Source organism: Electrophorus electricus, chromosome 24, assembly GCF_041902795.1.
Source record: "Electrophorus electricus isolate QZ-2024a chromosome 24, ASM4190279v1, whole genome shotgun sequence".
NCBI lineage: Eukaryota > Metazoa > Chordata > Actinopteri > Gymnotiformes > Gymnotidae > Electrophorus > Electrophorus electricus.
Window position 1 is genome coordinate 10,298,104 of NC_137520.1, and position 17,108 is coordinate 10,315,211.

The 17,108-nt window shown below is 37.8% G+C and overlaps 1 protein-coding gene across 5 annotated transcripts in view; it reads right to left on the bottom strand.

The window, feature by feature from the left end:
* pax7b (paired box 7b) overlaps positions 1–14,265 on the bottom strand; it is a 45,258-nt gene extending 30,993 nt beyond the window's left edge. For 3 of the 5 annotated variants that reach the window (XM_026998141.3, XM_081706788.1, XM_026998139.3), the window contains exons 1-4: positions 13,813–14,265; positions 12,672–12,907; positions 12,183–12,327; positions 11,832–11,960 (exon numbers count right to left, since the gene is read on the bottom strand). In XM_026998141.3, the coding sequence (XP_026853942.1) occupies positions 11,832–11,960; positions 12,183–12,327; positions 12,672–12,907; positions 13,813–13,897 (595 nt within the window). In that variant the 5' untranslated portion in view covers positions 13,898–14,265. The remainder of the gene's footprint in view (positions 1–11,831; positions 11,961–12,182; positions 12,328–12,671; positions 12,908–13,812) is intronic. The other 2 variants (XM_026998142.3, XM_026998140.3) reach the window with 1 other exon arrangement.
* Between the last annotated feature and the right edge of the window lie 2,843 nt (positions 14,266–17,108).

Sequence of the window (17,108 nt, forward strand, 5' to 3'; positions counted from 1 at the left end):
ATTAACCCTTTTTTTTTCTTCTTTTTCTTCTTTTTTTTTTTGGTCGCAAAAAAAAAAAAAAAAAAAAAAAAAACGTTTGGAGGGAAAAGGGAAAATGTGAAGGAGAGGTGATGGGTGATGCTCTTTTATAGGTCTTGTCATGTGCTTGAAGGCCCAGTGGCCTTTTTGTCCGTTGCGTGTGTGTGAGAGCGTGCTCACCTTAAACAACAGAGAGCCTCACGGGCCTCCCCATCTTTTCAGTCCCAATAGAGGCAGCACCTTAGGGGGCCATTTAAGTCTGAATAGAGGGCTGAAAACCCTGTGCAGCTCTGTGGGGCATCAATAAATGCTGACATATTGACTCTCTGTGCCCAAGCGCCACTGGAAAGTGCTGCCTGCATATTAATCCATTAAGGGGCTGAGGAGAAGGCCAGCTCCATGGAGAGAGGGCGTGGCCAAGGATGGCTTGTGTCTCTTAGGTTTCAAATGTTCTGGAATGTGGCAACTGAGTGTTTGGTCTGTAAAACTGTAAAGAAAATCTAGAGAAGTAATCTAGAAAGTGTTATTTAGCTTCATGTATAATCACCTGTGAGTGGCCTGAGATGTGGCTACACAGCAAAGGTGTGGTGTGGTTGTTTTGGTTGCGTTGACCTTTGGTATTTCTCATCATATTTTAGGCAAACATCAAGTTTTGGAGTCGCATGGTTAAGTACTGTGCCAGTGAAAGCTATACATGATTAAATTCCTTAATATTGTTGCAGGCCATGTTGGTAACGTAGTGATGATGGTAAAGTTTCTTTCAACTTACTACATGAACAGGGGACTCTCTTTGGTGGGAAATGCTGAGACATTCAAAAGAAACTTGAGAAAGCTCTAATTCAGTTTCTACCTGCCAGCATTGTTCAGACGGCAGGTGAAAAGCAGGTGTCCATTTACACTAGCCTCATTCTTCCTTTTTAATATTGAATCCATTTCCTGGGATATGGATCTTGGTAATTGAGGTCAAAAGCAATCAAAATGGTGGAACTTAATCACATTTTTAAAAGAAGGAAAAGATTGTAGAATCAGCCCTTTAAACTTTTATGCCTTAATTGAATTCCACTTTAAATCATGCCTGAGAAAAGATGAGCCAGAGAGAGGAACATACTTATATATATGCACACAATGTTGCAAATAAATTGTTTAAACCTATGAACTGTGAAACAAAATGAGTTTGCTACATATATATTTAGGTAATTTAGATATTTCATAATTGATATATTCTTTAGATAAAGATGCTTTGGATGGTTGTTTTAGATAAGGCATATCAAATACAATTTATAAACATAACCAAAATACTTTCACATCAAAGACATTCCATCCACATACATGAATAACTCGACACCTTTGACAAAAACTAGTTAATTCATACAACACTGAAAAGAACTCTAGGGTGCTCCATACATCTCCATGTGATGTATTTCCTGTAGGCACTAAGGGTAAAACAGTAGAGTAAATTAAGTTATTACAAAGACTTTATTATTGATGCATTATATTTTAGTAAACTATCATTTAATAAGCGCAAATTTTTATTCACAGTGTCTCCCACAGCCAAATGTGCATGCATCTTCTGAGATAAATGGTAAAGTGCTGACTGTCAGTTTTACTAGCAAGTTATCTTTTGCAAAATAAATCTAAATATATCAGCACAGGCACCAATAGGACACCAGAGGCTTAAATTCAAATGGCTAACGATATTTTTTTAAATAAAGGCATAATCTTATTTTGAAAAAAGCAAATTAATATACAGAGATGGAGGTTTTTCCCTTTCAAAGAATGTTGTTTGTGATCAATAAACCTCTTTAAAAAGCATGGTTAAAAGGTGCTTTGAAATATATACTTATATACTTAAGGCTGACAAAAGCTTTGCTTTAGCAGTCTGTCAAAAAGTACACCCTAGACATCAATCTTTTAACACAAATGAGGTCGCCTAAAATCCCACCTAATCAGCCTTACAAACACAACCTTAACTAAGCACCAACTTCAAGCCAAACATAAGGCCTCTATCACATTAATTTCAGGCATTTTTAATCAAACATCAAGCACAACAGAAAAAAAAATAACCCAAAACTATCTATACTATAAGACATTGCTATAAGGCAGGAACAGGCAGGCAGAGGGACAGGGTGTTGTGATCAGTGTAGATGTAGCCTGAGGAGAGACTGACAGTGGGTGCATAAATAAGCCCATTAGTTGAAAATGTACGACAAGCGGGCAGCGCAAAGCAGCCCAGGGAGCCGGGAGCGGGCTCCTCTCCCCGCCAGCTGCCTGGCCCCACTACCTCTCCCCCTCTGCCCAGCGCCTTCACGTTTTAAGTTGGTGGAAAAAATCTGAGCAAATTTCTAATTTGCAACACTCTAGGAACATGTTTATTGTCTTTGTGTACGCGCAAAACACACTTATAAATAAGGCTAATGAAGAATCTTGGGGTGACGCCGCTAAGCAGCATAAAATGAGGAATTTTCTGGCCATAAGTAGCATGTGCTGATGGAGATATTTAAGCTATTGGACCATGGTGTTAACTACTAATCACAGAACCTATGTGGCACAAATGCTTCTCTGCTTAATCACTGCTACGCATTACATGGAGATGAAATTTTTTGTGTTTTGTCTATCGCAAACTAATGCCGTGCAAAGTTGAATGTGTATGTTTTTTCTTTCTTTCTTTCTTTTTGAATAATGAATGAGGACATGGCTGTGCAAATTGAAGACACTATACTTACAAGGGGTACATAGCTAATATTTTATTTCCAGTCAATCTCATTGTTCTAGCATGGAGATATATTTGTATAGGGTGCATTTGGTTTTAGATTCTGAACAATGAAAGACTAATTCCATTAAAAGTTTTAACTTTGTATGACCTGCCTGATTGCTGTGATTATGAAGAACACTTTTCATTTAGATTTACTGTAATTAACAAGATCCAGATATTAAGGTTTTAAAAAATTAAATGTCATTATGAAAGCTTGAGCATGTCATATGACACTGACTCTGAAAAAGATAGATGGGGACTCTAACTCTGAGGTTAAGGCAAACATTTTAGGGGGGCCCAAGGGGCCAGTCTCAGATGGATATTCTACTCTCAAAACCAATATCAACAGGTCGCTAGAGATTTGGGGGCCCCGGGAAAGTAAACATTATGCAATCTATCAACAAGTGACTAACCAATCATCCAAGATTGGCATGCTTTGTTAACTGGCTAAGATAGTTGATTACTTGGAGTGATTGAAGTTGTTAAAGGGTTGTGCTTGTTAGCAAACATGTGTTTAAGTTTATGTAAAAGCTAAAACTGCACTATGCAATGTAGTAAAAAAAGAGATTTTGTACAAATTACACATTTATACATGTTCATCAGCCTTAGATGCAATAAAGGCAGAGGTATTTCCTGAGTTGCTAATATCTAGATCAGCGAGTTATGAGCTGTATAGTTACTTCTATATGTATCCTGCATTTTTCCAATTTTCCAATGCTGTGAGACTGCTGTTATGGAGCAGTGGATATTGTATATTAGAAGGTCTCCAAGAGTAGTGGTAATAGTAACATGCATTATGTAGTGATACTGTTTTCTTGAAATGCATCAACAAGATTAAGTGGATAAAGCACCATAGATTCATTACACATGACTATTACATTAGAATAACCAAGTGCTGACAAATCCAAACAAGGGAAATGACAAATTGAAACTCACATAAAAGAAGAAAAGGAACTGCAGGTTTAGTGAGCAAGCTAATTACTGAAATTGGAAATATGCCAACTGTGTTGTACTAGTAGCCACAAAATGTAATCTTCCCTAATCTGGCCTCTCTATGATAGTCCTTCTTTGGCTATGGCTCTCATCCTGGTCCACATTTTTATTCACTCTACTGATAAACTATCCAAAGGTAGCACCTGCCAGGGGTGTTTGAGTTGCCATGTGAGTGAACAATCCTCTCTATCTTGGGCAATCTCATGTAGGACAATGTCCTTTTTAGGAAGAGCGAAAGTAGGCAAGAAGGGTCACAAATCACAACACCCATTATTTCTTAGTCACACCACACTACACACAGAGGGTTCTTTGTTTGGGTAAGTTCTTGTTATTTGTTACAATTATCCTTAGTGGTTTAAATGAGCAGTCCAGAGGGCAATAAAAGAGATCTCTCACTATATCTATCTATCTACCTCTCTCTATCTCTCTCTCTACATATTCCTCTCTCTCTCTCTCTCTCTCTCTCTCTCTCTATATATATATATATATATATATATATATATATATATATATATATACTTTTCCTGTAAAAATTAAACTGAAAATATGATTTCTACAATGATATACAAGCTTTAAATGTGTATGTTATGTCTACATGATTTTCCACACAAGTAAATATGACTTTATCTTAAATTATAACATCTTATAATTTCACAAGGGAAACAGTTTCAACAAGCAATGCGTCAACATTTTGAAACCTTCAAACCTTTCCATGGCAGTCATAGAAATGCAAATCCTATAACTTGCATTAAGACAACATCCAGTACTACAAAAAGCCAATTCCAAGTCACTCACTTGGAAAACACTCTTTAAACGTTAAAAAGGAGGGTGACCCTTTTCTTTTTTGTGCTTAAGATTACCATACTTCTCCCAGACTCGTGACACCTGCTGCCTACTGTGGGCGTGCAGAACACAGACCTTTACTTCAAATGGTCTAAAGACTTTGGCTCACAATATTGACCAGGGGCAAGTGCACCCAGCTTGGAGCCCTCCTACCGCAGATGTACATTAATGCAGGAAATATACAGATCTGTGCTAGCAGAAAGAAAAGCTTCTCCTTTTAACATGCTGTTGTCTAGCTTGATCATGTCAGTTTGATAGAGCCCATTCAAAGGTATTCATGCATCTGCCTTTGAGGAACAATAGTAGCCAGTTTATAAACTGTCTCCGTGGTTGCCTAAAGGGTTTAGGTCCCTTTGTTTCGGCACTCTTAATAAACTTTTGGAGGAGTTCATCAGCTGAATGGCCAACGCAAAGACACCAAAAGACACTAAGCAAGAGAGTTTCCCCTTTGCTTTCTTTTATTTGAAGGGGCTATTTTTAAGTCAGCAGAGCAGTCTGTGAGCTCAGAATGATCTTTGGTCAAACAAATCGGCAGACCATTGAAGGAACCATAGTTATTTATAAGAATAGTAAAAGACTATTGACTGCAGTTTCTTTACACTGAAAAAAACAATAACCCAAAACACTGCCTAGTTAATATTACTAGCATTAGACACTAACATAACTAGCCTTAAATTATGTTTTAATCTCAAGCTGTTTACTGTTGCTCTCACATGGCACATCAGTTAAAATAGTTAAACGCAGCAGCCTTTGGGAACTACAAGCGTTAAAACAAACATTTCCATACTAACACAAAATTAATTTCTGATTACGTTGGTCAAATCGACGTAAGATTTTGTCTTAAAGTGTGTAGTTGTGATCTGCAAATGTAAATGTATTAATTTTTCAATATGGTAGACCTAGTGTTCGATGACCCGTAATGTGCGATTAGTCACACTATTTTCAAGCGAGACATTTCACATGCAGGCATAATAATGAACAGTGAAGTGCCGTTCAAAAAGCATTGAAATATATTTTCAATTCCATATCTTTCTAATCAGACGTATTGACCTTTGTTCCGTATGACTGTAGGAAAGGTAGCATATTTACTCTGCATACTGTTCCACTGTTCTAGAAGAATGCAGACTTTTTTTAACGTTTTGTTTGTAACAGAAGTCCCGGTTTCAGCACTACCAATACGTTACGTAGCTGTAGCGAATGTACATTTAAAAGATTTTTTTTTTTTTACATTTAAAAGTTATTTTTAAATGTGTACGTCTAATTCTATTTTACTTGCGGTCAAAATTTGCGCGCTCCGTTTTTATGACTACTCTGAGCGATGTTTCGCCAGAGCAGCCTTGTGGAAGGATTCCCTTTTGTTAGCTGATCAGTGTCCTATTGGGTCTCCAGACAAGATTCTTGGCATTTGTCGGCAAAAATGAAAGCAGGATTAAGGAATAGCTACTGAACACTCCATGGCAAAAGGAGTGGGGTGCGACACACCCCCACCCCCATTCAAAAAAACCCTTTCCACTTTGGTAACTCCTCTTTTAGTATATTTGTATTCCCAAAGAGACCATTAATGCTGTTAGAAAGCGAAACGAACAATAAAGCAAAAATCAACAAGTTCCAAGCGCTTTACATAAAGCTATGGCTAGACGCTTCTGCCCTGTCAAAGGACGCTTGTGTGTTGTCTAATTAACAAACTGTCACACACTTGTGTTGCTTTTATCGACAATCGATTGCAAATACCTTAATAGCTATTTAATAGCAGGCCCCACACTGAATTATTTACCGCCTCGGAGATTGGTTTAGAGAATTGCAATAACACGAAAGCGTTTTTGCGGGCTAATTTCTTTTCAGTAAATAGAAGCTCATACTGGGGTAAACAGTAGGAATTCATGACTCGTTATGGCATTTGAGACGCTCTACAGCAGTGGCTGAAAAAGACATCCTCGCCGTTATTTGGGTCGGGTCACCAAGAGTTCTCTGGGCTCCAGACTTTATAGGCAGTGTGCGGCACTGAAGTGATGGTGATTTGGGATATCAAACACTTTTGTGACACTACATAGGAAGCCCGAAGGCCAATACTTTTATTGCTGTCAGCTGGAGTTTCCCCTTTGTCGTTTGTCTATTTTGGTCTTCCGATATATCACGATGGTCCCCAGCCTGCTGAATAGAGCCAGTCTCTAGGAATGACAACTATTCCTGACTTTATCCATCTAAAATATAAAGCCATGTCACATAAATTACTACATGCCATGTCAGTTCTTAAATTAAAAGCTCTTACACTTTTAAGGTTTGTTTTGATTATAGTGGCAACGAAGGCAGTCTTTTAAAGTTACTGGGTGTGAAAGGATTATGCGCTTAATTTTGTATGTGAAGGAGGGAAAAATCCCCGTGTCTTCTACAGCAGACTTCAGAATTTCACTAAGTAGGCCGAAAAGGGAGATTTCCCCTTTAAGAAAAAAAAAATCAGAAAACAGATTCGAAAAACATCCATATATGTGCGCTGAGATAGTCCCTATCCCACATAGGGGGGAAAAGTGTTTTAATTAATAGACAGGCTGGCTTGAAAGCAGCACTGCCAGTCTGTAATATGATGAACTCCCATTGTCGTGGTGTCACCACAAGTGTTTCTGATAAGCAAACGCGCCCAAGGATCAAAGACTTTAAGCTTCTCCATTTCCCATAGACTCCTCTATTTTTTGCACCTACTCTCTATTTTTTGTTCTTTCGTCCTTTCAGATATTTGAAACACATGAGGAAATCTCTTTTGCAGCAGCGACAGGGCCTGCCTCAGGTGAACAGGTCAGTAGAGATGCTGAAATTAATTGCGAATTAATATTCTGTGGGACGACAAGATTTGCATTGCACAATCTGACTTCTCGTAGTTGTCTCTGCACCATAATAGAGCTATTACTGACAACCTGAACTTATGGGCTACAAAAACTTGTCAGAGAGGCCTTTTGGTGTCTAGTATGAGTTTATGTGCAAGTGGTTATTCTACTGGCCAACTAGGCTACTCATAAATAGCCTAGATGCTAAAAACAATGCAAACCAGCTACAGTAATTTGTAATTCAACAAATTATTGAATTTGTAATTGCCATTGTTTGACAAGAGCGGAATTTACCAATAATAAGCGTAAATACCCTAAGTTTAAGAGCATATGAAAATCCTGACAACGGTCGTAAATGTTTGGTCAGATTTTAGGAAACAGCGAGGTGACAGAAAAAATTACAACAAAACTGTAAGTGAAATAGTGCATGTTTCCTGTGTGTAGCTTCTCTGCGCACGAACACTCACGATATTATTTCTACGTAAAAGGCTGAAACCTGAACTGCGACGCTATTCCCGTTTAGAACGATCAGCACTTGTACTGCTTGGCTAATTTGATTCGTTCCACGAATTACGTCACTTACGACTTTTTGGGGTGTGACTTTTGAAGACTAATCCACTGTAAAAAGCAAGAATAAGGTTAAAGAGCTTGCACTTTAGCTGCACTGAAAAGTCTCCAGCCAAATTTGTTAATATTAAATAATGGCTATATTTCAGTCATCTCTCTGAACAAGCACTGTCTATGTCCGTCATCATAAAATGTTATGGTTATTTAAAATATTAATTAAGTAACAACTTTCTGGTCTGGTACTACTAATAATTGTAACAACAACAACAACAGCAATAATAATAATTATTATTATTGTTGTTGTTGTTGTTGTTGTTATTAATATTTTTATCAATATTGTTATTATTGTTGTTGTGATCTGGTTATTGTATTATTATTGTTGTTGTTATCATTATTATTATTAATATTATTATTATTGTGATGATGCTGATGCTGCTGTTGATAATGACAATGAACTATAAAATTACTTTTATTGTATTGCATTGCATTTTATGGTATGGTATACGTTCTATTTAAGCAGGCATATATGTTCTCTCATGTTCCCACCAAATTCCAATGAAATTCCAATGAAATTTGGTGGGAGGCAGCAAGGGGAGGTTAATCCGAGTTTAATACATTGATGCTCAGCACAGGACCGCGGCTGTGATGATTGTGTTATCTCTGCCCAACATTTGGGTCTCCCTCAATTTCAACCCAGTCAAATAGCTGCGAGAAAGTGTAGATGGAGTGCCTGTCGGTGCCTGAGGAAAAATGTTATTAATAGCTAAATAACTTCACCATACTTTCAATAAACCTCTCTCACCATTCCAGATAGATTTGTTTGAAGTGATGATGAATCTTTCGATTCATCCCATCGTCCGGTTTCATTTATTGAAATGTTTTTTTGGAATCCTATAGCCTATAACTTTAGGTTTTCTAAAAACAAAGCTGTCTAAAATGTGCACCAAGGGCGGGTATTTTCACTTCAACCTTCAGGTCAACGTGTTATTAAAAGCCACTTCAAAACAAATATGAATTCGTTTGAATTTAGATTCAGATTCTATGGGCGACTACTACAGGCCCTACTAGTATTCCACTAAAGGTCCGATGTTTGGAAGTTGTCCATATGCGAGAGGCGTTACTCAACTGAATGTCTATCTTACTATTTTTCATGTGTCTTGATTATTTGCTCTGCCATTACTCTTGTGTCCCGTCCGGTATGTATGTAATTAAATCAGAACACCCCCCCCCCCCCCCCGCCGCCCTTAACTATTGTTTTCCATTATTGTGTTTTTTTTCGCTATTATATTCGTTTAAAACGTCATGGTTGCTTTAATCTGGGCCATTAGTTCTTAATTACAAGACTGACACTAGCCTATTTTATTTTTTATCTACAAATTATTGGCCCCGTCATACACACACGCAGCTACCGCACATGCAGACACGCGAGGCTGCCACAGCATTCTTGTTCTGATTCATGCTCTGGCTTTAAAACTGGTTAGGGGAGCTTGGCTTTGCAAAATATAACCACCAGCAGCACTGAGGTATTTGCTGTACCTACACCCCCAGCTAGACATTCGACACAATTAGGCTGTGGAGTGAAGCACTAGAGCTAACGTGTTGTTTTTATGAATTAAATGCAAGGACAAAATTGGTTTCTCTCATTCGCCAACATAGGCCAGCAAACAAGTGGCATAAGGTACTTGGCCATTGGCACGGGTGTGTTCGGTGTGTGTTTCCATTCCTCTGAGCGCAACATATCAACTAAAGCAATCCAAATTTAAAACAAAACAAAATAAATCAAGTTTATATGAAACCCTAACAACAGTGAGAGAACCCAAAATCTCATGAATTTGTGCCTGAGGCAAGTCAGCTAGAGCCGTTTAAAGATGAAAGTGGAGAATAATAAAAGGCTCAATTTAATCTGCTTTAAAACCCTTCAACACGACGTTTGTGCTTGGAACTCAAGGGAGTGAGGACTGATTGGGGATAAATACGTTGCGTACGATGCCTGAGAGCTATTACACTCCTTTCCAACATAGACGCCCATTCAAATGACACCGTTTTCATTACGAGCTCTAATAAGTCTTAGCATTATTAAATGCCACCCGAATAATCGAATGAAACAAGCCCAAATACGAATATTTTTTAGGTCTTGAAAGTTGCGTTTTCGCATCTGTATGCCACCATCAAAACTAAGTATTTGGAAATAAATTTTAAATACTATGTTGAGTACGAGTTGATAAACATTCAGAATAAGCATGGCCAGCCAATCCATCAGAAGTAGAACATAGCGCATTTCTAACACAGAAGTGATGTGAAAATGAGAACCACGGTAGAAATGTATAATCAGGGCTTGCCGTTTTGTTTAGCCATAATCCAAGAGCTCCGGCTCTTACTGGTCTCTGTTTTTCTCTCTGTTGTACGAGTACTGGCGCAGACTCTCAGCAACGTGTCTGCCAGAGCAGAGGTCGCTATGAAAACGTTTCTGTTTACCACCATCAGTCTCGGAACGCTTTTTCATACCAAAAAAAAAAAACCCCAAAAAACCAAAACGTGTTTTAGTCGAACACTGAAGCCCTAAAATAAAATGTTTCAATATACTGCTCCTTAACAGTCGACGTTGAGGAAATTAATAGCATTTGGTAGGGATAAACAGCTCAAAAGTATTTATTTGCACAAGTGGAATCTACGTTTTGCCTGGGTCAATGTCTCACATTAAAGACGTACTATATTCCATAAAGTATAGCACCCGCTCCTTCTTCATCGACAGTGAAGCCAAGCGTCAGTAAAGGAAGACAACGGTAATCGCAAAAAGAGCAGGGCACTTCCAAACAAGAATGAAACATTTTGCACCCTCCAAATCTTATTCTATTCCAAACAGATGATTCTATAATATTACAAAACTATCTACCAGCGGGGCGTATTGAATAATTCATTTCTCTTTAGTTTTTCTTCTTTGCCTTTTGTTGAAAGTTTTCTCTCCTCCTTTACGCATTTTTGGACGTGAATGGACGGATCTATTTCTCTTTTCCATGCCTCGCTTTTAGAGTTCGCCTTTGTAGCACAGATTCTTTACTTTAAAAGCCTTCAGTTGTATAGAGGTCTTTGGAATGAAGTTCATCTTCAAGTTTAACGAATGATTGTCACAGTTAAAAACGTTTCTTTGATTCTTTTAGCAAAATCTCTTTAACTGCGCACAAAACGCATATACGTATTTAAACTTAGCACTTTTTTGTATACTATATTCGATGGCAAAAATGATCGTTTAAAATGTGAAAGATATTACTGACCGTTTACATAAAAATAATGGAAAACAAGTATCGTAGATGAAAAGCCAGCGCTATACCTGATTAAAAATTTCGATAATGTGCGAATGAGAGTGACAAATTATCGTGTGCAGCAGCGGGCGACGTTGTGAATCTATGGGGTGTAATTGAATTTGATTGCCACATCGGTCATCTGTCAGTTACCCTTGCCGGGAGAACATTTACGTAGCGATAGAGGAGTGTGTTGTACAAACGCAGCAAGCTTTAAATACCTTCCGTCAGGGCCAATATAAATAATTAAGTAGGCTAAATCAAATGACTAGCTGACAACTTAACAGCAAGACACATCTCCAGCGTTTGTGAAAAACAGTGAGCACTAACGCAAATGTGCATGCATTAACCTCGTGTATTGTAAAGCTGAAATGAATTGAATTCATCTCTGCGGGGCCTTGCTTAGCACGTACGATTTTAGTTTCTGCGCAAGCAATTTCCTGAACGAATTTCCATTGCAAAAAACATCAGTTTACTTGCAGTAAACGGATATGCCTCGCATGCTGAACTCAGTATAAACAATATTGCCCATATATTTACCTTTGTCACCGAGTATGCCATCAATGCTGTGTTTGGTCTTCTTCTCACCGCTTTCATCTTTTTTATCACAATCGTCGTCATCTTCTTTCTTGCCAAATCGGGCACGGAGAACTCGGCTGATAGAACTCACTTTAAATGAAATATATGTTAAATTGAATAATAATAATAATACCAATACAAATACAAATAATAATAATAATAATAATAATAATAATAATAATAATAATAATAGGCTATTACTCATCTAGTCCATATTATATCAGCAGTGATTATAAGGATACAAATAATTTGAATTTCTGCATTAAGGAGCTTTCTGAATATTTTCTTGGTAAAAATAAAAAGGTTGCTTACCAGATGAGGCCTCACCTGAGGGAACTGTACTTCTATCACATACTCCGTCCTTCAGTAGTTTGTCCCGAATCTCCCAACTGAACATTCCAGGATTTTCGCGCTTGTACTCCTCAATTCTTTTTTCAACGTCCGGCGTTGCCACCTGCTTTTGGGATTAATTGAGAATGCGTACGAATAAAAAGAAGAAGAAAGAAGATTGAGACAGAAGAGAAGGGGAGAAAACAAGATTAATTTTACTGTCTGCAGTTGTACTGGTAACGTGTTTTGTAGATTAAGATATTAATTCATAATCTAGGCCTGTTTGTCTACCTCTTAATCAATATTGATTACTGCTGCAATTACTACTACCACCACCACCAACAACAACAACAGCAACAACAACAACAACAACGATGGTTGTAATAATAATAATAACAATAATAATAATAATAATAATAATAATAACAACCGCATGCCTATTTATTAAACATTTTAGACTAGGCTTCTTACCCTGGGTTTACTCCCCCCTATAGCTCCAGGACGGATAGAGCCGGTCTCTTGATATCGGCAGAGGATTTTGGATACACAACCATGGGAAACGCGAAGCTGGCGGGAGATCACGCAGGGACGAATGCCGTGGTGTGCCATCTCCACTATCTTATGGCGGATATGATTTGGCAAAGGTCTGCCATTAATGAACACGCCGCCAAGCTGATTCACGCGACCTTGACCCAGAGGAGTCGATACTATGAAAAAAAATTAAATATATCTTAGCTTTGACTAAAAATACAACTGCTTGGCGCAACAAAGGTTTCATATAAAATTGGTGCAATCTGTTCCCTTTCCTCATAATAATGTAGCCTCTTTACAAAATCCTATGATAAATTAAGTAGGTTACAGTTATTGTACCTATTTTGGACAAATATCGCATAAAGTACTCAGAGCTGTAAAGTTGCATATTTAAAAAATCGAAAGGTATTAATTTTACCTGATCTATAGATTCAAAATTCATTTAAATCTTTGTAATAGAATTTTGCTGCTCTGCGCAATGTTTCCTTCCCGCAAAATTACATCTAGGAGCGTAAATCTCTAAGCGCTATGCTGTCAGTAATTTCTTTAAATATGTGATTCTTGAGTGGTTCACTAGGCTTTAGAGCAAATTGTACATATGGCAGAGTCCAGTTTCATTATTCGAAGTCATGCTTTACAAATATTTATGTAATCCTTTGATGCGTCGCTTTGCAGCACTTCTACTTGCACTTGTGCCACTCGAACACTTCAACAAATCCGGGGTCTGGGCTGACACGCGAGATTAGTATTTGGAAGTTTTATTTGAGCCACTTAGGCACGAACCTTGTCTGCTCGACAAATGGCGCTGAATAAATGCAGTGGGTGTGTTTATTTCATAATACTCGTCAACAGCACATCCATTAACAAATTATCACTAAAATATCACGATCCCATCAAATTAACCCTCAAAGCAAATTGTTGAATGAAAATATTCAGTAAATGCCAATTTCGTTCACTCTCTGGCCATATATATATATATATATATATATATATATATATATATATATATATATATATATATATATATATATGGAATAATAAACGTTCCACTACCGAATGTTTGTTTTTCGAGCTAACCCACCTTCCAAAGGGAATCCAGTTCGGGGATAGTTCTGTCCTGGTGCTGGTCGCATCATGCGTGGTACTGTTCCTGGTAAAGACGACATTCTGCTTTTAAATTAGGAGGCACAATAGGGCCAATATTCAAACTGCAAGCAGTAGTCCAGAGTCGTTGATCAGTGCTGATTTTCAGACAGGAAAATAACAAAACGGTTATCCAATCAAAGTGCTGCGACGATGTAAAATCTCATAAACTGATAAAAGGAGAAACTCTTCTGCTGTCGACCGGACCAGGGGCATGAGCAAAAATAACTACTGCTAACCAAATGCCGTGTGCGTCAGGGTAGGGGTACTCCAAACGCTCTCAAGTGTACAAAGGTTACTTAATTCTTTGCAGTGTTTTCTTAAAAGGTCTGGCAGGTTTTGATGACAAAGTCTGCTTGGAGCCTGGGAGTAGTTTAAGTGGATAACTTTCGCGCACAGTGTAGGAGGGAGTAGCGCGCGCGCCGATAGGCTCGCGAATCCTTCTTTTATTCATGAGGGGATGGAGGGGTACAGCCAAGTTTTTTCGACCAATCACAACAAGCACCCTGGTTCCCATTCACTCCGTGCCGCTGCTTCTGAGTAGAAAACAATCAAAAACATTTGATTGCTCAACTTCCTACTGATAATAGCACCAGGGCGACAGTATATTATACATGTAAATAAATGCTATTTTAATGAATACCACACATTATCTCGGTTGAGATACAATCTTCAGTCTAATAGGTAATACACAAACACAAATTGGTGTCTTTACATCTGACAAATAGACCCGTATTTATATATAGCCTACCTCGTAGACCACTTTTTACAAGGTTTACAAAGGTTCGGACAAAGGTTTAGTACCAAGGTTTGTACAAAGTAAATGTTACCATCCACAAGTTAATAAACCCAGCATCTCTGCAGAATTATATCATAACATTCATTTTGTTTAAATGATAAGCCTAAAGGTATTCATACATATACGGGGCAATGCAATTTAAAAATAAAATATGTCAGTCAGCTTGGTTAACCAGCCAAGTTTAATGCTGTTTAATGTTATTTAAGCACTATTATCAATTTAGCCTGCTGCATAGCAGGTAGACGAACTCGCATTCGTTTGCTCTGGCGACTTCAGAAACTAATTTTCTTTTAGTGATAGACAAAAACTCACGCAATAGAAAACATGTCTTTATGCAACCCAAATAAATTGTTAGTGTAATGGGAATCTTGCATAAATATAGATTCCATTTATAGGCCACTAACTCTCTCCTGTATTCTACCTGTCACAACAAAAAACTATACGCTCCACGAGATTACCCTTAATGAGTTTCGAAATTTACACATTTACTGGATCACATTAAAAATTATGATCAGCAGCAAGAATACGATGTAGTTCATGATCATAAGAGCAGTCGTCTCTGCACATATTCTCAAAATCATTAAACAGCAGTAGAAAACAAAGTATCTGGCAACGGGCGATTTCACAACAAATATTTCGAACAATTAGGGGTGCTGGGGGTGAAATGGCAATTTCACATGAAGTTGCTCTGTGGTTAAGGGCCTGATACACAGCGTGGTTAAGGGCCTGATACACAGCGTCACTAATGCATTGCTCGTGCGCAGACTGCCACCGTCAGTGTTACCTGTCAGCTGTCGTTTTAAAAATGCATTAAACATTCCTAAAAATGGTCACACTAGAATGGCTGTTTTAACCTTGGAATTATATAAATAAGTTACATATAGACTAAAGTAGGAGACCAAAGCGCAGTCGTATGCGCGCATATGTGTATATGCCTGAGTCCACACGAACACATGCCGCTAAAAAGTTGGTAGGAAAGGGAAACCTACTAATTTAGTGACCTAAATGCTGCGTTTCGTTAACAATAGCACATCGTTAATGTGTGTGTAACGCGTGGTAATATTCCTTGCCCAGAACTTGCACGGGTCCCAAGAGACCAATACTTTGAAAGACAGTGTGATATCTTACGAAGAGGAGAAATGCAAGACAGCTCTTGCAGATGTGGTAGGGGTGCTATTACACTGAAGTTATAGTTTTATTTAAACGGAAATATATGACGCATAACACCAAGCAAAATACATATTTGCTTTATTCATAATGGACGACGACATTGTAAACTAATGTGTACTTATGTACGAAGCTGTTTTTAGAGTTAAATAACCCCAATTACATCGTGAATACGACGTTATTTAACTAATTGTTAATTTATCCTTCCACCTAAAAGGCAATTTACATAATTCTGGCACATTATAGGATTTTTCTCTTGTAGTTTAACTGAAAATAGACCAATCATGCGTATGCTATTTCTAATCCACTACAGCTTCTTGATTTTTATATGTATTTGTTACATAATTACTAAAGCATTTATTTAGCTTCATATGTTCATAAAACTTTATAGTGTTATGGCATACGTTTCTAATCTAATAGTGTAATTCGAATGAGATAGCGGTGCATGTGCAAAAAACAACAGAGGATATTTCACAGCTGAAGTGTACCAGACTCACTCTTATCATCAGCTCACGCCTTAATGTGTTGTTGTTGTTGTTGTTTTTCTGAGAACGTTGGTCAATGCAGCATACACAAAATTAAACTCTACTGGCTTTTCCCATCTACAGTCCAAAATTGTGAAGCTCTTTTCCAGAAGTTTGGTGGCTAGCTTTTGTAATGCTTAGCGCCCATTTTAAACAAAGCCCCAGAAGTAGAAACCTTTCTGAAGGCAAAACGCCATGATTCAGCGATTTCTGGTCATTCAGCACAGCAGCAGTGTGGACATAAGGACGCAAAAGCAACAGCCCCTGGTAATGCTGCATAATGTAACATTTGTTGATCGTCAAGGAAACACTGAACCTTCCGGTACTGACATTGTAGAAGGTGGCGGTATGCAAATGAGTCGTCTGACAAATAACATCTTTACTGTGTACAATTTCACATGTTCAAGATGAGTACAGTGTAGCTGTTTTGATGGATAACAGCAATCATTTGATTCAACAAGCAGAATAATTTTGGTTACAACAACACATTAGGCATTCCTCCTGGGTGTTTTTATTTTCTTTTTTACTTTTTGAGAATCATATTCATTTATCATCTAGCATGTAGCAATATAATAATAGTTTAGTATTTCAGTATTTCAATATAATACCTTGTTTAGTATTTATTTAACTTCGGGTCATTGAGTCCCTATGAATGAAGTTGAAAAGTGGACACTCTTACATTTCAGAAAGTAGGGAAGCACCCACTAGAGGGCAATGAACTGCTAAAATGAAACGTTAAGTTAG